The sequence below is a fragment of the Helicoverpa zea genome, chromosome 12, assembly GCF_022581195.2.
Source record: "Helicoverpa zea isolate HzStark_Cry1AcR chromosome 12, ilHelZeax1.1, whole genome shotgun sequence".
Lineage (NCBI taxonomy): Eukaryota > Metazoa > Arthropoda > Insecta > Lepidoptera > Noctuidae > Helicoverpa > Helicoverpa zea.
In genome coordinates this window covers 7310019-7333725 of record NC_061463.1, presented here as the reverse complement: position 1 = coordinate 7333725, position 23707 = coordinate 7310019, and the positions used below count along the sequence as shown (strand labels likewise).

General features: G+C 40.6%; 1 protein-coding gene across 1 annotated transcript; it reads left to right on the top strand.

Annotated features, from left to right (window-relative positions):
- Window positions 1-6504: 6504 nt before the first annotated feature.
- Window positions 6505-17290, top strand: LOC124634964 (vacuolar protein sorting-associated protein 8 homolog). The gene is made up of 10 exons (XM_047170667.1): window positions 6505-6675; window positions 6844-6959; window positions 7653-7832; window positions 8335-9144; window positions 9267-9598; window positions 9686-9815; window positions 10077-10230; window positions 10744-10994; window positions 15401-15571; window positions 15708-17290. Exons 2-10 carry the CDS (start codon window positions 6870-6872, stop codon window positions 17028-17030), a joined length of 3441 nt encoding a protein of 1146 aa, XP_047026623.1. The 5' UTR covers window positions 6505-6675; window positions 6844-6869; the 3' UTR covers window positions 17031-17290.
- The last annotated feature ends 6417 nt before the right edge of the window (window positions 17291-23707 follow it).

The following is a 23707-nucleotide window of genomic DNA, read 5'->3' as shown; positions in this document are numbered from 1 at the left end:
CACCCAGAAAAGAATCCTGAGTTATTCAAAGCCTGGGTTAATATAGTTGGTGGAAAACTGGAGACTGCAGATGATATCAAATTTTACAGAAAGCGAGTCATCTGTGACATACATTTTGCAGACAAGTTTAAGAATCGCAACAACCGTTTAAATAACATAGCTGTTCCTACTCTCCATCTTCAGGGTAAGATTTAGATCTTTATTCTTGAACTAGATCGCAATGCCACCTACTGAGTTAAAATTGCCATTAAGAAAACAAAATTCTTAATTATTCACAATTAAACTGAACTGAAATCTTTTAGGCCACCTGTTTGCAGTATATTAATATTTAATTGGATATAAAATGCAGTTCATTCACCCCTTAACCAACTCGGTGAAGGTTGTTGTTTAGTGGGATCTTAGACTTGTTTTTACTATTTCCAGGTGCTCCATCACAAGATGCTCATATGCCTCCTGCAACTCCACATATACCAACTGAACTTCCTATGCCTGAACATAATATATGGAATCTGCCTTCTACATCAAAGCAAATAGTCACTGGTACGTAAATGCTTGGCTACCTACATTCTCAAATTATGTTTAACTAGCTGCCATAATTAAATACTGCATTTTTTTTATAATAATAATCCCCCCCCCCCATGGGGCCACCTTGACGTGATGGGGGAAGGCATGAACGCTTAAAGAAGTCAGTAAGAACTAGACGACCCTGTGCCAATTGGTAAACATGAGGTACCATCAGAAAATATAGTCATAACACCTCGGCTAACCCTTTCCAACTAACGGTCCCAACTTCCCAACTAACCTTCCCTTTCCCTTTACCTTCTCTTCAGTGTCTGATAAAATATATATCTTATTACTTTAAAATATGTACTCTGCAGTCACCTTCTCTCTTTCACCTCTTAACTTTTCTTTTTCTTAAGTTTTAAAACATTGCTCCTAATATAATTTAATGCGACTACGAAATAGAGTAATAATACCCCAGGCGGGTACCGGAGCTAATCGCGATGGAGAATCCCGCCCCCTTTGTATTCTGGGTGGGGGCGACGCTTTTTAAATTTCATTTTTTTCATAGATACCTTTAAGGCCACCTGTTTGCAGTATAGTAATATTTAATTGGATATAAAATACTGTTCATTCACCCCTTAACCAACTCGGTGAAGGTTGTTGTTTAGTGGGATCTTAGACTTGTTTTTACTATTTCCAGGTGCTCCATCACAAGATGCTCATATGCCTCCTGCAACTCCACATATACCAACTGAACTTCCTATGCCTGAACATAATATATGGGATCTGCCTTCTACATCAAAGCAAATAATCACTGGTATGTAAACGCTTGGCTACCTACATTCTCAAATTATGTTTAACTAGCTACCATAATTAATTACTGCATTAAGTAATATGTAACTGTTGTGTAGTCATTACAAACACACTTCAACTTGATTTATTGTAATGACAATTTAGGTTAATAATCCTCATGTAACTCACACTAGTAATTTTGATGTTTACAATGACAATGGTGAATTATTATTATTTTATTTTCAGCTGCACCTCCCAATGCGTGTGTTATAGCAGCAGAACATAATTATTGCAGTAAACATGGTATACAACAAAGACGGAAACTTAAAGGAGACAAAAGTAAGTGCCAATGTAGTTTATACCATAAGATATCCAAAAAAAATGTTTATACATAGGCTACTTTTTATCTGGGTGTGGAAAGTAGTAAAGTAAAAGTTTTTTTTTTTTTGCAGAAAAACTGAAATCAACTTCATCGCTGGAGAATGAATTAAAGATTTCAAGATTCCAAATGAAGAATTTAAAAACCGAAATTATTCGGTTACGTAAACGGAGTAGTAGTTTGAAAGAAAGATTAGCCAGCGTTGATAAAATTAGCAATACAAATTGTTTAAAAAAAATAACGAGAAATATGACAACTGCAGCAAAAATATTCACAAACATGCAGTACACCCAAACTCACAAGAGAGCTCGTGGGCGGAGGTTTACTTTAAAGGAAAAAGTTTTGTCTCTCTCCATGTACAAAAAGAGTCCCAAGAGTTATACTCTTTTATATAAATACTTTACATTGCCCTCTATAAAATCATTAAAAAGGCTTCTTGCGAAAATTGAAATAGAGTCGGGGCTAAATAAGTTTTTATTCATAAAAATGAGAAAGACTGTGAAGGAATTAAGTCCAGAAGATCGCCTCTGCTGTCTTATTTTTGACGAGATGTCAATATCGCCGCAGATCCATTACGACGGATCTAAGGATAAATTAAAGGGATTCGCTTGGCGTAGTAAAAAAATTGCTGACCATGTTTTAGTTTACATGGTCAAAGGATTAAAGAAAAAATTTAAACAGCCTGTTGCATACTTTTTTACAAATTCTGTTAACAAAGCAGAATTAAAAGCCTTGACTATAAAAGTCATTAAATATGTTCAGGGTACAGGGCTTAATATTTTGTGCACAGTGTGCGACCAAAGCACAGTAAATGTCAGTGTAGTGAATGAAATTATTGAAGATAGTAGAATAAAATTCATAAAAGAAAATAAGGAATGGAGACATGATGTAATGGAAGTAGGGAAATCTAAAATTATCCCATTATTTGATGTCCCTCATTTATTGAAAGGGGTAAGAAACAATTTACTTACGAAGGACTTAAAATATTTCGACTTCGAAGAAAAGGTTGAAAAGACGATAAAATGGGAATATTACCAGAAAATTTATGAAGCGGACAAATTACATGGTGAATTAAAAATATGTCAGAAACTAACTGATGAACATATTTATGTGGAGAAAATAAAAAAAATGAAGGTCAAACACGCAACCCAAATTTTTAGCCGCAGTGTTGCTACAGCTGCAGAACATTTATCTGCTAGGGGCGATTTATCTAATGAGTGCCGCCAAGTAATTACATTTACCAAAATGATGGACAATTTATTTGATTCCTTAAATTCAAGCTCATTTAATATGATACATGGAAAAATGTATAAATGTGGTGTTAGAAACAATTCTCCTCATCATGAATTATGGGAAAATGCCAAAAAGGTATTAAAATCAATAAAATTTATTAAAGTTAAAAAAGAAAAGGAAAATAAAATAAGATTAATTGAAACGAGTTCGGTACCTTCAATAAAAAATTTTATACGTACTATTGAGGGCATGCAACAGTTGTGGAAAATATTATCCCAAAAATATTTATTTGATACAATGATGACCAGAAACTTTAACCAGGACCCACTGGAAAATTTTTTTGGGAACATTAGAAGTTTTGGGGTGAGGAATACGGCACCCAACACAATTAGCTTTGAAGGTGCCTATAAATCACTTCTTTTAAATAATTATAACTCACCCCATTCACTTAACGCTAACTGTGAAAATGATGACAATGATTGTCTTCAGACATTGAGTTTCTTTTTGGAAGACAAACTTTTAGAAAACACTTCTAATGTTCCCAGTAATGAGGTTCTACCATTTCAGCAAGAAGAAAATGACGAAATTGAGGTGCCTTTTATAAATTTAAATTCTGAGCCTGCTGATGCTGGTCAGGCCAATTATGTATGTGGGTGGGTGCTGGCTAAATGTTTTAAAAAAGTTGCTAAATCATGCAGGCACTGCAAAACTGAACTAACTGGCGACAGTCAATTAAAATCAAATAGTTATATAAGGGCAAAAGAATATACAAAAGGAAAACATTGTCTGTTGTATCCCAATATAGTGGCGGAAAAAGTTTTTAAAGACATACAAAATATTGTAGTAGAAATTTTGAAAAAGAATGTGCCAAAAACTAAATTAAAAGAAAAGATAAAAATGTTTTTAGACATATTTGTGGATTATCCTTTCACCTGCGATATCCACAAGATAGAATTAAGAAATGTTTTTGAAAACATTACAATAAATATTTTGGTATATAGTTGGTGCCGCTCAATTAATCGAATTTTATCAGGTAAAATCCAATATCGTGATGAGGATGATGAAACTAAACTTTCAGCACAAATTTATTACAATAAACATAAACATAAGTAAATATGATTTTTATTTAATTCCAGGTCGCCTACTAAGTACTTTCTAAATGTTCCTACATAACGTTGTTCTGTTGAGTTGTAGTAATCTGTGTTGTATTTCCATATTTCAATAAATAACTATTTTCTACATTCTGTGGCTATATTTTGTAAGTACGTACGTATGAACAAATTCCCCTAGAATATCTATAGACGGTTATTCGTCATCTCGACACACTAAACTCACCACGAATGTGTCGAGTTGGTGAAACTCAAAATTTGTACATTTATCATGTCGTCAACTCGCCACGTCAAGATTTTAATTCGTGTCCAGTTAGTGAAACTTAGATTTTATCACTTTTATGTTTTCGCCAAGTTTGGGAATCAACTTTTCGCGTTTCAAACGTTTGCAAAATGGACGTTCAGTGGCCGATGATGTTTGTGACACAATGTATCCAGTTGGCGAAAACATAAAAGTGATAAAATCTAAGTTTCACTAACTGGACACGAATGAAAATCTTGAGTGGCGAGTTGACGACATGATAAATGTACAAATTTCGAGTTTCACCAACTCGACACTTTAATGGTGAGTTTAGTCTGTCGAGATGACGAATAACCTGTAGACAATACTGATGTATACATGTGTGTGAAATGGGATGTACGCACACATAAACAATTTGTTTCGGCAGACGATACCAGATGGCGCTTCAAAAATCGTTTGAAGGTTGCAGAAAAAAATCGAAGTGGGTTCTCTATTCCCAATCTATTTACTATACTCTATGGTTACTTACTCTATGAATTAGACATGGGTAGTTCACGAACGATTGAAGGAAATGGACTACTTCACTTCCGAAAATAAACGTATCATTCCTTCACTACTCCTTCGAATGTGTCTCTACTTCATTTAGTTCACTAGTTCAGGATCCTTCCATAGATCGGATCGGCTATATATTTCGATTTTTAAATACGCCAACCTAAACTAAAATATATCTAAATTACTTTAAAGCTACATAATTTTCTGTTTATTAATATTTTCACGGTTGATCGTCCTAAGCCTGTATAAAGTATGAAGGAAAATCGAGATATCGAGATAAAAAATGAAGTGATTCATTCGTCGTTATGAATCCCTCACACTACAGATTGACTCGTTTTGATTTACTGAACTAATGAATCCACAAAGAACTGCTGCCAGCTGCATGCATGCATGGCATAATTAATTGCGTTGGCAACACTTAGCATTGGGAGGAGGGAAGCATGTTTCCCCGATTCCTCGCCTCGCCCACTCGCCGCGTTGGCATTGTCAAATTATCCTAAAATTCCCCGTTTTTTTATAATTTCCCCACAAATTCCCCAAAATTATATTTTTTTAACACGCTTATATTAGCTTCACTGGTAACTATGTATGTAAGAAAACCTTGGAATCTTAATTTGAGCCACTTCTCGGTCTTCGATTTCGATGCAATTTTGCTCACGCTCTGGGTTCTGATGACAATATATGATTAGCTAAGAATCGTTTCAAAAAGCGTGTTTTTTTTTAGTTTTTTAAACTTTTTGTTTTTTTTTAACAAAACCATTAGTTTATATTTTTTACATGGGCTCTGCCGGATGACCATAGCCGGATAACGGGATGCAGCAGATATTCAGAGACCGGCCGACTAAAATATTCTGACACAGTTTTTGTTCACTACTTATTTTTCATAATGCTATGGTATCAGTGGGCCAACGAGGTGCGACGGCTTTTGGTTTGGCTTTTGGAGGTGATCATCCCAGTTCCGGAGAAACTTAATAATAATCCTCAATGTCCTATAATAGTAATCGGAGATTTTCCTCGAGATTGGCAGCACCGCTTATTCGATGGCGATGTTTAGTTGTGCCGTGCAAGCTAAAAGTATCTACTGAAGTATGGGATCACCTCTACCATTCCAAAATTCTTGGGCACAAGCAACACTCAAGGCAACACAGCCACAGTCGAGGAATTATGTAGGTACCAGAATAAGCTTTTGCTAATACCACTGTACAATGTTGCACGCCATTGGAAAACCAATAAATTCCCAACATTACTCCCCGACTCCGTTTGGAGCTTTACCGCGATATTATAAATAGGAAAGTGTGAGCGTGAAGTGATGTCTGCCTGTATGCTTATTGGATGGGTGGAAGGAAGCGGCTGGATGGATTTTGATGACATTTGGCAAAAATATAACTATGAATAACATATTTGGTCTGGCTTGTTCTTTGGTCTAAGAATAAACATTGCCATATAACGTGGCAATGCAGCTAGTTTTCTATGATCTATACTTGTGAAGTGTGTGACAAGAAGTCCCGAAGACGCAGCGCTAGTGTATGTCTATGCGATAGCTCAGTAAATACGTACAAAAATATATAGGTAGTTCCACAATTTTCCGCGGGACTTCTTTCATGAAGTGGACTTAAGTTCCGTACTTACGTCTCCACACTGGTCCATCTACACGCTTACGATACGTTATATACCAACATAATCTTAACTTTTTTTCATTTCTTGCTGTCACAGATGACAGATAATGACAATGACAGACAACTTGGTGGCAGAGTGACAAGACGAACAAATTACAATACAATGATAGATAATGGATAATTAAAAGATTACAAATTCATATTGTAAATAACGGGAGAGGCGTCCCATTACATCCCATCCCTTAGAAGGTATTTATTCCACAAATACCGCTTGCCTATCACAGTTTTAAAAGATGAGTACGATTGTTACAGTAATTTTGATTGCTGATGTTTTGCTGTGCGATTTAATATCTTTTAATTAGGAATTAAAATAATTTATACGAGAATTATAATATTTATGCCTATTATTTTTCACAGATATTCAGCAAGACCTGCTTGAAGTGATGGATTTACTAAAAACACCTTCCGTTCAGTCGTTATTAGACTCAGATCTGGAATCAGTTGAAAGTCTTCAATATTTGGATATTGAAGAGGTAAAAACGTTTATTAGTGGTGCGCCGGAGTACCGAAATTTATCGTTAAAGTATATAATATTTTTTGTCTACTAGATTCATTCTTTATAACCTAGGAACATTATTTTAAACTATGTTACATATTATTATCGCTAGCTACGCCCCCTCCCAGCTGCTATAGTTATTAGCTTTACTAAAACATTTACTCATTAAGAGTTTGCCATCTAATTTTTCACTTCTTTGCTGATCTATGTAATTTAATGTACTTAAATCTTACTCATGCTTGCACTATCTTGATCCTGCTTATACATTCAAATGAAACAAGAAAATGGGCAAGATAATATATTTTTTAGTTATTTTCACCAATGGGTCAAGCATTAGACATTGTGCTAAAATAAGTAGAGTGTAAGATTTGATATACAACATAATATTTATTAGTGCATTTTCTGTTTGAATAAGTTATAGGTATACCTATATGTGAAATGGTTCCCGGAAGAAAAGTTATCCTGACAACAAATGATATAGTAACTCTCTGTCTGTCACAAATTCGTAACAAATTGCTCTACAGCTATGGATTCAGATCAGATTTATTATAAAGTTAGCTTGAAGTTACATAAAACTGTCATCATCTGCAAGTATAACTGACAAATAAAATAAACATTGTTGTGCATATTTTAAATAATAAATCTATTAATATGTTCATTTTATTCACAGTTGGATGAGATTGAATATGCATTGCCAGCAAGTGAAGCTCCAACATTAGCCGAGGTATTGTCTACTGAAGAGGAAGAGGTCAAACCTAAAGAAACAAAATATATTGAGGACCCCGCGGCTTGCTCTGCATTACAAGTAGAATTCTTACAAGGCATATCACAACAGCTTTTACAAGCACAGGTTAGTACTTCCTTAAAAATTCTCCATGACACACCCTTTGTATAAAATGTTTCAAATATATGTAGGTATATGTAGAACTGAAAGGGTCAACTTTTAATTTAATTGATGAGCAATTCCTGTTTCAGTAAAATTAAAGAGTAGTCAAGTTCTGGAAAAAAAATTACATTGTTGTAATAACAACAAAATGTACAGGATTTGATATTTTATATTTATTGATGGATAGTCGCAAAATTTTAATGATATAAAATAATGGGAAAATATCACAGGCTACATAGTTCTCACCACACTCACAAATGGCCAAAGTCAAAGCGCTTTTTCTGGTCCCAACTAATTTCTGAGCACATGAGTGAGAGTAATTTCTGAGATATGTTAATGTTTCATACCTCTGCCATGCCAAACCAAACAAAACTACCAATGGTTTATTTACAGATACTCCTACAGAGACTGTATAATTCAGCAAGAACTATAATTATTTTCTAATTTATTTTTAATTTTTCTTAAGGAGAGGTCATCAGCTGGTGCTGCAACAGCACTGAGTGTTGGCACAGAAGCTAAATTAACTGTGGGAACTGCACATGGCCACCTACTGTCTTTTCATGATCAAACATTGAGATGGGTCTGTGATTTAAATACTGATCGGGGAGCAGTATCATGTTTAGCCTACAATGAAGACTGCACACGACTTCTTGCTGGATATGCAAGAGGACTTATATGTCAATACGAAAGTCTACGTGGAACTATACTGAGACGCGTCACTCTAGGTGGAGAGTTATGGGGTACATTGCGTGTCACTTGGGCTGGCACATCAGGGCTGGCTCTGGATACGGGCGGTTCTGTATGGCTGATCAAATTTTCACGACCCTTAGGAGTTCGATCAGCACGATCCTCTTGCCTATTCTCTGGAGCACGAGGAGAAGTAGTAGCGATGGCGGCGCGTGACGCTCGTATTTTAGCACTGGCCACATTGTCGAGGGTTATTATAGTTGCTGGGGGTCGGGCTGCGGGATTACGCCTCACCGGACCTCCGGACACGCTCCCAGTCTTAGAGTGGAGCGAAACGGACGATAGAGTGCTGGTATGTGGTCGTGCTAAGACACTGCAATGGCTATCATTGACTATTACTGGATCATCCATATCTCTTAAACCTATCCAGAGAGTCGAATTGAAGGCAACTCCTTTATGGCTGGGTTGGCTAGGCGGCAATCTTGCTATTTTCGACGCTGATGAGAATCTAAGATTGTGGGGAGATGATTATGATAAACCCCTGGATCTTTCGCATATGGAACCAGTATACGCATCAGCCTTTTTCAAGGTATGTACCGCTGGATAGCAAAATTACAACTGTTGCAGTAAAGAAGTGCAATACTTTATGTACATATTCACTTACACGAGTGGTCGCACACGTCGTGAGGAGTGACCGTGACATAATTTCAGGGTCACTGGACGGACGGGCGCGTGTCGCGCGCGATGTGCCGCGCGGGCGGCAGCGCGCTGGGCGGCGCATGCGCGCGGTCGGGCGCGCTGGCGCTGCTGGGGCGGCGCGGCGTGGCGCGCGTGCGCGTGCGTCAGCTGCTGGCGCGCGCGCATGCGCTCTTCGCCTCCGGCCGGCACCTCAATGCCTTGCGCCTGCTGTGCTCCACTCAAGGAGCTGAAGCCGAATCATTAGCTTATCAGTTCATAGACAATCTATCAGAAAGACCTCACATCCTGAGTAATAAGCAAGTTGCAGACCAAGCGGTTAAGGTGTGCTTGAAGTATAACTTAGGGTAAGTTTCCACTTATGTAAATGATAACATTTAATTTGCTTAAACACATTAATGTGTTACATTAACCAAGTTATTAAAAAAAATTAGGGACGAATTATGGAATCGTTTATGGGAACACTGCTCCGAGGAAGAAGCCTTCGTAGAAGCAATAGGCGACGCAGCTGCTCGCGGCGAGTTATCTTCAGCTGAGCTAGGGCCGTCACCGGACTCCACACAAGTACTCTTTTTTAAATATTGAAAACTAAGTTTTGCCTGATATTTAACCCGTATTCCAAGGAAAAAAAATTGTCACCCTTCAAAGGTGTAAAAAACAAACAGTTTAAGAAATATTTACAGCTCTTGCGAAAAATAGTAACAAACATCTTTACAGTAACTTGTCACTATGACGAGGTATTGTTTTCCAGGGTTTGACTATCGTCTAGCTAGCTAGTTACAAACATAATAATGGTGGAACATGACCTTATTTATTATACTTCAGGCACTCATCGAGAGGTTGGCTGATTTCGAGCCGGCTCTTATAGAACGCGTCATAGCGTCGTTGCCGCTGACGGCTATCGACCCGCACCGCGCGAGCGTCTTCACCAGGGAGAGAGGATTGTGGAGAGCGGTCGGTGCCATTGCCGCTGCACTCGGTAATCACATAATATTCGTGTAGTGTTACTGAACTGCTTAACGGCGATGTCATCTGCGAATGTATTTACATGTTTAATTTGTTCTATCTTCCTTTCATAATAATACGATAGAAGCATAAAGGCTGTTTCCCATGCTTATCCAGATTACCACATACTTTATGTGATTTGGTGGCAACAAACCCATGCTCCCGGTTCCGCCATGTACCATTCAATCGCAACCTTTATAGCCAAGCCAAATAACTTTTTCAATTTGAAATCGCATGCGAAGTAGTAATTTGTCGGCCAAATTCATAAATATGATTGTTGAGCTTTATCAACATCATCTGCCTATTACCAACTGTTGGGGTCGGCTTTCAACCCAATGCAGCTGAGTCTCTGTGTTTTACATAGAGCGACTGCCTATCTGACCTCCACAACCCAGTTACCTGAGCGACCTGATACCCCTTGATGAGACTGGTTGTCAGACTTTTTGGTTGGTGGTGTTTAAGATGTAAATAAATAAGCGCGTGACAGGCGGCGGGGGCGGCGCGATGCGCGCGCTGGCGCGGGCGGAGGCGGCGCGGGCGGCGGAGGCGGCGCGGGTGGCGGAGGCGGCGCGGGCGGCAGGCGCGGCGCGGTGCGCGCGCGGCGCGTGCGCGGGCTGCGCGCTGGTGGTGGCGGCGGCCGACGCGCTGGCGGGCCGCGGCGCCGCCGGCCGCGCGCTGCCCAGCCACGCGCGCCCCTCCGCGCGCCACGACGCGCTGCAGGCCATGCTCGACACTCAGGTACGTCACATATATACACCACCACCTCGTTTGTTTCACAAACAAAAACGACGGAAGAAAAGATGAGCGGATATGCCATAATGCAGGCAGGTCAGGCATTTTCTAAGTCAATTTATTTATTTTTTTATTTATAGTTAATTAAAACGGTGCAACACCAATTACAATAATTAACATGGAAACATTAAATCAAAACAAAACAAAAGTAAAAACATATTATAGTCGACAGCATTTCAATGATTATCTAACTAACAAGGAACAGTGGACGCTCTTGCATACTTTCTCTCACAGAACCCCAAACACACACGCATCACTTTACTCCACTCATCCACAAACACATCAAATTCAGGGTTGGCAGTCAGAAGGGCGTTGAGCGTCTTAAGAGTACGACATATAGGAGATTCAGCTCTGGCGACTGTTTTGCATGTCGGTGGGGCGAAGAGATTGTGCCTGCAGCTCTGACGGCGATCGATGTATTTGTCGGGGGTGAATAGGCGGCAGAAAAGGCCGTGGAGCTCTGGGCAGTCGATTTGGCCCCGTAAGGTTTTACAAGCTACCATGAGCTGATCAAAGCCTCGTCTTACCTCCAAGGAGTTAAAGCCTAACATCCCTAGCAGATAGTTAGTTGGGTACATGAAGGGAAAAAAGTTGTATAACCTTTTGAAAAAGTCCCTCAGAAAGGTTTTTTGCACCTTTTCGATCATCAGTGTTTGAGTAGCGGTGTAGGGGTGCCAGACACAGGCACTTGACTCAAGCTTGCTTCGAACCAGAGTGGTATAGAGTAATCGGATGACATTGGGACTGCAAAAGTCGCGAGCATTGCGCAAAACAAAGCCCAGGCGCCTGAAGGATTCCTTCGCGAGGGAAGAAATGTGGTCTTTAAATGTCAAACATCTATCGAAAGTCACGCCCAGATCCTTTACGTTGGTGACTCGAGATAATACTTCACCACCCAATCTGTAATTGTAATGGATCGGTCGCAACCCTCTGCCGTATGTCATGACGTGGCACCTACCTATATTAAAAGGTAGGTTGTTTACCATGCTCCACACATAAACAGCGTCAATATCCCTCTGTAGAAGTTTGCAATCCTCGTCCGTTCTGATTTGAGCAACCAATTTTAGGTCATCGGCGTATAACAGGCATTTGGCAAACTTAACTCTTGTGGTCAAGTCATTAATCATGATTAAGAAAAGAAGCGGCCCCAGTATGGATCCCTGACTCACGCCCGAGCGGGTGGTGTAAGGCTTAGACTCAAAGCAACCGTGTCTGAAAAACTGCTTGCGATCGCGCAGGTAGCCGGAGAAGAACTTGACGAATTCGACCGAGAAGCCTATGGCTTCCAGCTTTGTCAAAAGCACATCGTTGTCAACTCTGTCGAAAGCTTTTCAGAAATCAAAGTATAGAACATCGACTTGCCTCCTGTTGTCCAGGCTACTCGATATGTAGTCTACATGAACCAGTAAATTTGAATTGACGGAGCGACCCGGTCTAAAACCATGTTAGGCATCAGACAGAAGTATATTTACGTGTTTGTAAATATAAGAGTGGAGAATATGCTCGAAGACCTTGGCGATGGTTGGGAGGATAGCAATTGGTCTGTGCTCCTCTACTGATGTTTTGTCAGAGGTTTTAGGGATGGGAGTGACTCGCGAAGTTTTCCATTGCTCAGGGTATACGCCGGACTGGAGGGCTAAGTTAAAAATATGACATAGAGGAGCTGCCAGGGTATCGTTACATCCCTTAAGGACATAGGGTGGAATGTTGTCTGGGCCAATCGAGCTACAGGGTTTAAGCTTGGCAATACCCTTTACTACGTCAGGTGGGGTTATGCAGGGGAGGGGAATATTATTACTCACACCACTGAGATTGGAGAACTTTGGGTCTAATTTAGGTGCATCAGGCTGAAACACGCTGGCGAAATACTCAGCAAATGCCTCGGCCGCTTTAATGCCCGAACAAGTCTCACCCTCGTGGATGACGTTTGGCTCGAAACCACCCTTAGTTCTCAGGCTAGAAAAGTGCTGCCAAAAATGTCGTGGATTTTTGCGTATACTATTTTCAACGCTGATGCAGTGCAACCTATAGGCGTCCTGAGTCCTCCATTTTAAGTTCGACCGTAGTTTACTGAACTCTGCATATGTAACTTCACATCGCGAGAGCTTCCAACTATTATGGAGTTTAGTTTTTCGCTGAGTGTCGTTCACAATATCCCGCGTAAACCATACCGGATACCTTCTATTATTATCAGCGTTCATTCTCTTCTTCTTTGGAATTGAAGAATCAAAGACATTATAAATCACTGAATAAAACTTATCTGCTGCAGAGGGGGCATCATCGCAATTAAGGATTTGTTGCCAGGGAGCAGAAGAAATTTGTTCACTTAAAACTGCGTAGTCCCCTTTGGCAAAATTCCAATCCTTACTTCGATCAATGTTGCTGGGATCCAATTTTTCACTTTCCTTATGCGTTTTGATAGTAAACGCAATATCTAATGGAGGGTGATACAAATCGATTGGAACCAGCTCCGTACCTTCCACGTGCTCACAGTTCACTTCACTGCCCTCCCGAGCCAACACCACATCTAACTTACTCCCACGCATATTCCACACTTCATTCACCTCATTCATACTACAGAAGCTTAAGAAGTAACAGTAATAATTGTTGACATTTACAGAGGCACTTTTCAAGTTAAGGTCACCGAGTATCATCACAGTTCCATTCAAATTAGAGATAATGTTCTCAACTTTGCAAAACCAAGCCATGTAATCCTCATTAGTTGCAGAGGGTTTTATATAGACAACGCACACATATATTTTCTTGCCGTAAATTATAATCGTTGCCCATAAGTCTTCACCACATTCAGTTTCAAGATCACGCTGTCTCTTCATGGTAATGCCAGGGCGCGCAGCAAGCAACACTCCGCCGCCCGGAGTCACTCTATCTCTGCGTAGAATACGCCAATCTCCTATTGATGTTTCGGAGTCCTCTACAGAACTATCAAGATTTGTCTCAGTTACGGCTATCAGATCGTGCTCGGAAAGCAACAAGCTAGATCGCCACGCTGGTAACTTGGTTTTTAGCCCACGCACATTTTGGTACAGTATCCGCAGATAGTTGTTGCGATCCGTAGAGCTGGGTAAAGCAATAATGGTATGGTGGTTATTGGGGGTCGTTGCTTTGGCCACGAAAGTTGCGGCGCCATGGTTTGACGCATATATCCTCAGCCCAGCTTTGAGGTGCCATAACTAGTTCAGCCAGCTTTGAGGGCACACCCAACTTGAAGGAAGCATATTTGCCTCGGGGTTTGAGCACATCCACCGTACAAACATCAGTTCCACAAATAGTAATTAGGTGATCTCGTACCTGGCCTTCCGATGTACCCTGCTTGACGTAGAAGAGGTGCAGGTATCTCCATCTTTCTGAAGCCTCTAAATTTGTGGTACCAGGAGCCGCTGTCCCACGCAGAACATTACTGAGTGAACGGTGGGAGCGCCTGTGTCGAACTTCAGTCCAACCGTCCTTCGATTTCCCGTCCTTGTCTGTATCGCTCAATGTAACATCCGCTGCAGCAGTAGGCAGCGGCAAGGATACACTGTTTATGGGAGCTTGACAGGTATCTGACGCAACCGGTTTACTATCAGAGTTTATATTTCGCGGATTCGCATCGCTCCTTTTTAGCTCAATCGCTGTGGGATCCCCTACCTTTCCAGCATCGAGGTTTGGTAGTGGAGCATTGGTTAGCTGGGACGTAGACGGAACCATACTTAAGAGTTGCATTCCATCATGACTCTTTTCCTGATCCTTGCCTTTCGTTCTCATTTGGTGACTAGCTGACTTTACTTCAAGGCCAATGGTAGCTTTATGAATGGCCACACATTGAATTTTAATTTCGGACACTTCCTTAACCAGTGCGGACATCATTGCGTCATGTTCAGCTTTCCACAAAGACAGCTTCTGCTCATATTCAGTCCGCCATGTAGTCAGCAGCTGCATGAACTCACTCTTCCATTCCCAACATGCGCAAGACGAGTCCACAGCCGATTTGCTGGGTGAGTCGTAGGTATGTGGCCGCTGGCCCCTCCTGCCGACATTCACATTTGATTCCCCGTATCTGGAACCCGAAGCAATGTCAGGAACAGCTTGAGATATTCCTGGTCTGGGGGTCTTCAGAGATTTAGGAGGGGTGCGATTCATGTTGGCCAGCCCAAAACGGGTCACGCTTTTTCGCACCGCATTGAACCGCATCAGATCGCTCCGCAATCCCGTTCACGTTGAATTATTCGAACGAATAGGCAACACTCAGTGGCGATAGTAGGACTAGGTTGATATAAGATTTAGATAATATTTATCTACATTTTGAGCATGCTTATAAATATACATGCATGTATAAGATAATCCATCTACAGGATGAAATCGGAGGGCGATCACCGCTGAAGGTGATGGTAGAACATGACGCGGCCTCAGCCGTCCGGCTCCTGGAGCAGAGTGCCCGGGATCCACCATTTGTCGGACCCCTTGGGAAACAGAACAAACTGAGGGTCGCCCGTGCCTTACTTACTTTTGCGCGAGATTTACCGGTAAGTTATTCATGTGCTATATTTAAACTAACAGGAATGTGTGAAGTCTATTTAAGGAATGCGTAAAGAATACTTGCTAATGAAACTACTTTACCGGATAAAAAGTCATATTAAGGATTGAAAAATTATCTTTCAGGAAGCCGAAGACCGCGTAGAAATATTGGAATTTTTAACAGGGCAATTAAATTCAGGCGCACTCCCGTCCGACCAAGATGTAATAAGTAGCCTTAGAGAGCTGGCGGCGATCACTAACTGCGAGCGAGCCGACCGCGCGTGGCTCGTGTTGCTGACCCGCGGCCGCGCGCAGCCCGAGCTGCTGCTCGAGCAGTACGCCGCCGCCGACCAGCGCCCGCGCGTGCTCTGGCGCATAGATGCCATGCTGGCGCGACATCAAAACGCACTCGACCAGTTCTTTAATATCGTATCGCCTTCTAATGCCGACATAGATGAACTTTTCGATTACCTTCAAAATCTGGTGGAGTCAAATGAAGATGCATCAAAATCATTGGAAACATATCTTCCGGCATTGATAAAACTAAGACCCCGTGCGGCGGCCTGCCTTGCAGGCGAACGCCTTTCTGACTTCAATCAAATCTTGAAATCGATTTCTGACGAAGAAATAATTGAATTTGGTCAAAGTCTTCTGGAGGCGGGACATCTGCGAGATGAAGCTGCCGCTGCACATTTGCGCAACCTTTGTCGAAAATGTCCAAATCGGGTGCGATCATTTCTTGCTGATAATGTCGGCCTCGTACGTCCAGAGGAGGCGCTGGCTATTGTCCGCGTAGAAGGTCCTCCTGAAGCCGAACCGTCATGTCTCGAGGCGGTAGGGGACCCGAGCGCGGCTCTGGATGCGATCCTCCGTCTGGCCGCCGCAACCGATGACGATCAGATCTGCTCGCGCTTGGTGACCGAGGGCGGCGAGCTGTGCGCGCGGGCCGCGGCCGCGCTGCCGCCCTCCGCCGCTGCCGACATGTGGGCGCGCCTGCTGCGTAGCGCGCGCTCTCCGCCGCCCGCGCTGCTGCTGGAGGCCGCGGCCTACGTGCCCGTCGCCGACACGCTGCGCGCCGCCTGCGAGCCGCGCGTGGCGCTGGCGGTGCTCGCGTGCGCGGCCAGCCGGCGCGCCGCGTGGCAGAGCACGGCGCGGGCGGCGGCGCGCGAGACGCACGAGCGGCTGGCGCGGGCGCTGGCGGCGGCGCGGCGCGGGCTGGCGGTGCGCGGGCGCTGCGTGCGCTGCGGGCGGCGGCTGAGCGAGCGGCCGGCGGCGCGCACGGGGCACTGCGGGCGCGCGGTGCACGCGGACTGCGAGGCGGAGGCGAGCTGCGGGGCGTGCGGGCGCCGCGCGCCGACGGACGAGCTGACCCTGGCGCCGCGCGCGCCGCGCCGCCGCTCGCCTCCGCCGCATGGTTTCGAATTAGTTTTAGTAGCTCCGCCGCGACCTGACCTCGAGGGTACATAGACATAAGCAATTTGCTATTTACGATCAGTAAAAGAACAGAAAATCAACCTTCCTCCTAACCTGTTTTAAATAATTACGTCGAATTTGTGTACCCATTGTATGTATGCATAGAAAATGATAACTGCGCCAATTGACTCCGTGGGGAGGGGAGGAGGGGTCACCGCAAACTATACTCACAATTTGATCATTAGGTATTATACAGAATTTACCTATTAGTGTTACTTATATAATAATAAAACAGAATATAATATATTATTTAACGTGTATTTAATTGTAGCACCTAATCACCATTGTTGTCATAATACCTATAGTAACACATTGTGATTTTTTTTCTTTTATTCCCATAAGGCGCGCACTGCAAGAGGGACGCATCTATGTTTGGGCGCGGTTTATTTCTGTTTAATGCGAAAGCATAACATTTCAGATTAGTAGGTCAACCGAGGCTGACAAGGTTCAAACACATATACACACTCTTCTGCACTTGTTGACAAGCTGCTACCAGTTCGGTTAGAATATATGCAAAAAGAATTATCTACAAATTTGTGACCTCCTTTGTATGGTCTATATCGCTGTACTTACATGAATTATTACGACTTTGTTTTTTTTTTTGGGAATCCTTTGCGTGTTATTAGCAAAAAATACTTTAATAGAATATATTTTTCATCATAAGATATCAAATAAAACAATTTATTTCAATCTTCTTTCATTATATTATCTACTTTAGTACAGAAGTTAAAAATGAAATGCACACATTAAACCACTTAATTTTTTAACATAACAGTTTCGGAATAAAAACGCTGACCTTAAAGAAAATATTAAAATGTTGGCAAATCAACACCTAATAGGAGCAAATTTTTATCTAGGACACCTTTGATGTTCGCCATTTGTTGTTTAAACCACACTAAATATAAATTGATTATTATGATGATTATTTAAATGTATGTCTCTTCCAGACCTCGGGACTATAGAGTCCCGGATTTTTGGGATGCGAACGTGGGGCCGAAGCCAACACGCTGAAGCCCTTTTGAGACAACTTTAATGAAATGGTGACACAAAACCGACAATTATCCCTGTATACACTATAGAAATGTACCCAAGGACAATCCCCGGTTCTGTGCTAAACTATTGCTAACTATGGATGAAAACTACTTAGGCTATTGTGATGGGATGCTAATGGACTAGGAATGGGGAAACTACGGGAACTATGGCACCTGCCGATGACAATGTATTAAATACATGTTAAAATGGCAGGTGGAGACTCGCCAACTCACTTACTGGGCCCCCGGGAATCAGTCACTGAAAAGCAACAAGAGGGCAACAGGGACATGAGCGGCTGAGAAGGGTGAGGATACCTCGGCGGACTTTAAACGCAGATCACGCGCTCCCTGTGGGTCCAGCATCACCGGCCCACTCGCCACTTACCACGAGGCACCTACCCTCCGAGCAGGACTAACCTTGCTCTAGCGACTCCACTCTGACCGGCCGATGAAGGCAAGCCAAGAGGCGGGAGACCTATCCCCCGTCATGCTTCACTCCGGCAAGCCGGAGGTGGGGGACAGTATACTCTCCCTGGAGCACTCGGATATATAGCCCCGCGGGGTCGCTACTCCCCGTCATCCGCCTCAGATGCCCTGCGGGGCTGATGATTATTATTATTGAGGTTATTTAAAACTCACAAATAACCCAACCCTCACAACCGATAAGCCCAACCTAACAAAAAAAGATCCTGACTCTTTCGGTGTGAGTTGACCCCAAAATAAAACAATAAAAACTGGGCGCTTAGTAATCACCCACTACTGAGTACTGTCAGTGTGACCGTTCCCCACTAACGAGCTGGCCAGGCCATGATTATGGCCAACGTTTTTATTCCGAGACTGTATATAGGACTTCTTTAAAATCTAAATAAAGGCTTAGTATATCTATGTATATTTTTCAAAATGAAAGTTATACATCAATCCCTACAGTATTTGCTTATAAGATAAAAATAAATCTAGTATAGTAACGAGCAATCAATTTTTACATTAACTAATATTATTCATTCTTATAATGGGACCGATAATTTGACTTATAAATATATATTTGTATGAAACACATGCGCGTACATGCTTAAAAAAATGTTTTTAAAGAACACGTAGCTACGCGCTACGGCTACGTTTGCTACGATTAAACGCGCCGTCCGTAGGCGCTACGCGGTTTTCATAGCTCTGAAAAAAGACAAAAACCGTAGCCTCGGAGATGACGTGTTGTTTAATTATTTTTCTTAAGCATGTATAGAAGTAGAAAGCGTAACAGTTGTGTGCATTGGTGCGGTACAGTTATAGTTTGCTTGCTCTTAAAAAATAAATTCTCAGTGTTATCAACCTTTACATATGTATGTATATAAAAACATGTTTTTATGAAACCGACTTTATAATAATGTTTTCATGTGTAAAAAAGTGAAAGGAGATAAATTATGTTTCCTGAAAACACTAAACGCATTTCAATCATGCATTGAGTAGAAAGTACAAACTATAACAGCACCATTTATATGAATCGTTTATGTCGATCCCATTCACGGAGGAGGAAAGACTAGCGGAGGTGCCCTAACGTAAAATCTCCTAAGAAAGCAGCGCGCCAAAATTCGGGTGAGCGGGGGACGAGGAACGTTACTGGCTCCGACCGTGCTCCACCCTTATACGCCTTTTATGGGAAGCCACCCATTTTTTGTAAATCCATCTATATAGTGTGGAATAGGATAATTAAAATCTAACCCTAAATTAACATTGACCACTAGTGACATACTAAAAAGTAAAGTTAATACTCAAACTTAATAATTCTTTAAAAATAGTAATTGAATTGGAAAGTTTGAAGAAGCATTCATTTGAAATGAACGAAGAAAAAGAGAGAGGTAAAAAAGTTTTAAAAATAATACTCTTATAAGTATTATCTTGTGCCGAGAACTTGCCCCACAACAATTTCTTTACACCCCCATAATTGAAATACTTAGGTATAATTCTACTAGAAATCATTAAACGGAGACTCAATTAAAAATCATTTTTATTCACCACGGGTCTAAAATACCCGCATGGTGTAATTTAAGTATCAACTTATGTCATTGTGTTAGTTCGTCTACTAGCCACTATGGCGTCACAAGCACGAAAATTTGTTCTATTTGTTCTAGAACCGTGCTGATGATGACTGTTGTTATTTTCGATGTTGCCATATTATGAAATTCGCCAAGAAAAATGGTAATTAAAATTGGACAGTGTTTATCAAATTAGAGTTTTCACAACTGTATCATAACGGCGCATCCACTAAATGGCAGACTTTATGTGTGTCGGATGTTGCTCTGAGTAAAGGTACATTCAAAAAGTATGTACGGGAAGAGAGATTTAACCATGTAAAAGATTGCTGATGATGAACATAAATAAATCTTAATCACATCTTATATTTAAAATAACACAGTACCTACCTATATATTTTAACTGAATAATATTCCTTCTATATAGCGATAGACAGGAAAATCCTTGTTCAGTGTTCATCCACCTTAAAAAAAATCATATTCACATATATCGAGAAATCTTCTTACAAAAGTACTTTTTTAGCTTTTTGTTTTTCTTAGATAAAACAAAAAAAAATACATAGTAAGAGTTATGATTATTTTTAAGATAATATGCAGCTTTTAAATAAGATCTTTTTTAAGAATTTGTGATTGAATTTCCTGTGTCTGGTAGCACTTAATTTTGTAACGGGTCTCTCTGTCTTGATGAACACAATTTTACTTCAAATATTAAGTCGACTACTTACCGAAAGATGGTGTTTTTATAATTTTAAATTGTGATGATCTATAAAAAAGCTTGTAGGATGCAATGAAAAATTAAGCTGTTTTTAAGGCAAAAATTGATGCCAATAATATACAATGATACCAGATTGATACGAAAATAATACGAATTCACTTAGAAGTTCTAGAAATGCAGCTATTCGACGACAGATGTCTCTAGCAAAAAATATGTTTAAAAGCTAAAATATTACTTACACGTGAAATGTTATCCTATCGGTATGTTTGAGTTTGGATCCTAAATAATTTCTACAATTAATTATAGCGCATTTCATCGTTTTAATCGAGTAACAAATAAAATCTGTTGAAATTGTGGTAAAAATACAGCTATGACAAGATGTCAGTTTGATGTGAAGGACAGTATATGGGCGGTGTCCAGCCACGCCTGCCGTGACGTAGTCGTGACGTATTTGACCTACCTGAAGGCGCGTGACCTACCTGCTTTAGGGCATCTCCGCTAGTCTTTCCTCCTCCGTGATCCCATTATTAAATCAGTGGTGCGGTAGTATAAACCTGTTTCGATTTTGTCTTCGTTACATAAAGAAATGCAACTACATTTATGTATGTATGATACAGCAGTCATAAAATTGCATACAAAATCACTAGATAATTGTGTACTTAGTACAGTTTGTAGCTCAAAATTATTTTTGAAGTAATATTCTTATTACATAATTGATCAGCACTGTTAGCGAACGATATATGTAGTTTAATTATAATCATTTTAAACCATCTCAAAAAAATATGTTGCCTACCATGCTGCGTATGCCTCTCAATCATGTTTTACATAAGATCATCATCTATCCTGCTGTGACTTTAAATATTAATACACCATTTTTCTGTGCACAAAGCACAGATTATTTATAAATGGGTCTTTGGACTTAGGCTAAGGGTTGACGGATTCTCGAGAGTACTAGAAGACTAGCTTAGGAAGAGAAGAGGGCTTTCTGACATTCGCACGAAATTTCGGCAAATAATTGTCGAATAGACACTCAGCCGGCTGCTCGTCGCTACATCCAGCTAGACTAGACTATAGTGAGACAGGTTAAGAAAGCTGAAGACAAAGTTTGGAAGTCTGAGGTAACGCATAGCGGGAATTGAAACTCTTAGCTTTTTCAGCAAGAGCTGTGGCCCGAAATGACGGATCCAGTTCAGGAAGTCAAAACGTGCTACACCTAATACTGGGCTACAAAAGCAGCGTTCTTGCCGGTAAAGGTCCGTCACGCGGAAAATTTCCATGCAAAGTTAATGCTCGTAAACGAAGGATTCCTACTATAGTAGGACAGATGTTCAAAAAGAGATCCACTTGAATAGCATGATGATGATGAAGGTATGCCAAATATGTAGCCAGACATTTCGGAATTTGACGTTTGCAGTTCAGTTATATATTCAACTCGAAATATAATTCACAGATGAAAAGGAAATTATTGTATTTCAGTATGTCCGCCAATATTGCTAAAATATTTTTTGTAAAGGTGGTGGTTACAAGCTCATTCTACCAATTAGAGACTGATGACGTATAAATCTATAGCTGAATGATAGATTGGAAAAATGGTACACCAGAATAACGCGTGTAACCTCCGCCTTGCTGTCATATTAATAATAAGTCTGTGTTCCGAAATTAATCTCAAAGTACTTGGTGACCAGTGCTCGTCACCATCACACCATTTGCACACCAGTACAATATGGTGACCTCACGAGCTCTGGCCAGAAGTCAGATATGCATTGCGAAAAACAGCCATTGTATATTATCTTTATATCACACAAATAGCGGCTCTGATTAAATGTAAATTATGGTAATATAACCCTGACTCCACCATTTTTCAACAAGGTATATTTAAGTATAACCAGATTTAATTAGAGCCACTCACTGTACACAAATGAATGCTATTACAATAGGCATGATGACAAATTTTTAAATACCTTTGTATGATGTAGGTATACGTCTATTTTATATGAAAAATTATTAATTTTAAGAAAATGCGAAGTTTTTTTATCAAATAATTGCATTTTTCTCTGTCCACTTTGAATCCGGCGCGAAAACGCTTGTCAGTGTCATGTCGTCACTTGTGACGTCACGACTGAAATTACAAGACGCAAGTAAACAACGCTCGTGCAATAATTAAGTTTTTTGTGTTATTAAATATGAATTCGAAAGTGCCTAGGTGTTGTGGGGTCCCCCAGTGTAAGAACACATCCAAAACAACTCCTGATAAGTTATTTGTGTGCGTTCCTCACAATAAAAAAATACGAAACAAGTGGCTTAAACTTGCAAGGCGAGATTCAAAAGCAATATTGCCCAGGGTACAACTTTATTTTTGTGAAGATCACTTTGATGTAAGTTATTACATAGTTCTCTAGATTCTAACATAGAAGTTTTTTTAATTAAACTAATACACTTACATGGAAGTTTTTTTTAATTAAACTAGTATACTTACATGGAAGTTTTAACATTTCTAAATTCAGCTGAACAAAAATCTTTATTTGATGCCAAAAACTCTCCCAGCATTATGATATCAATTCTAGGCAAATTAGCGCTGTTTGCCTTGATAAATCCGGGCTCCATAACTCGTGTTATACACAATTAATTAAATAAAAACAAAGATCGCAGTGGAAGTTCACAATAACGAAATGTGACGTTCGCGCGCTTTCGCGCGAGTTGTTTTAAGAAATGACGTCACGAGCTCTGATTGGTGTTCAAGATATCATGGCGGATTGCCTTATTTCGTAATTTTATTTTATAAAAATTCATATTAATCACATTATTAATAAAGAAAACAATGCGCGTTTTATATTCCAAGCTTCAAGTTTAATTTAATAAATATATTATTTTAATGATTTTTGATTACTGTCATCATGCCTA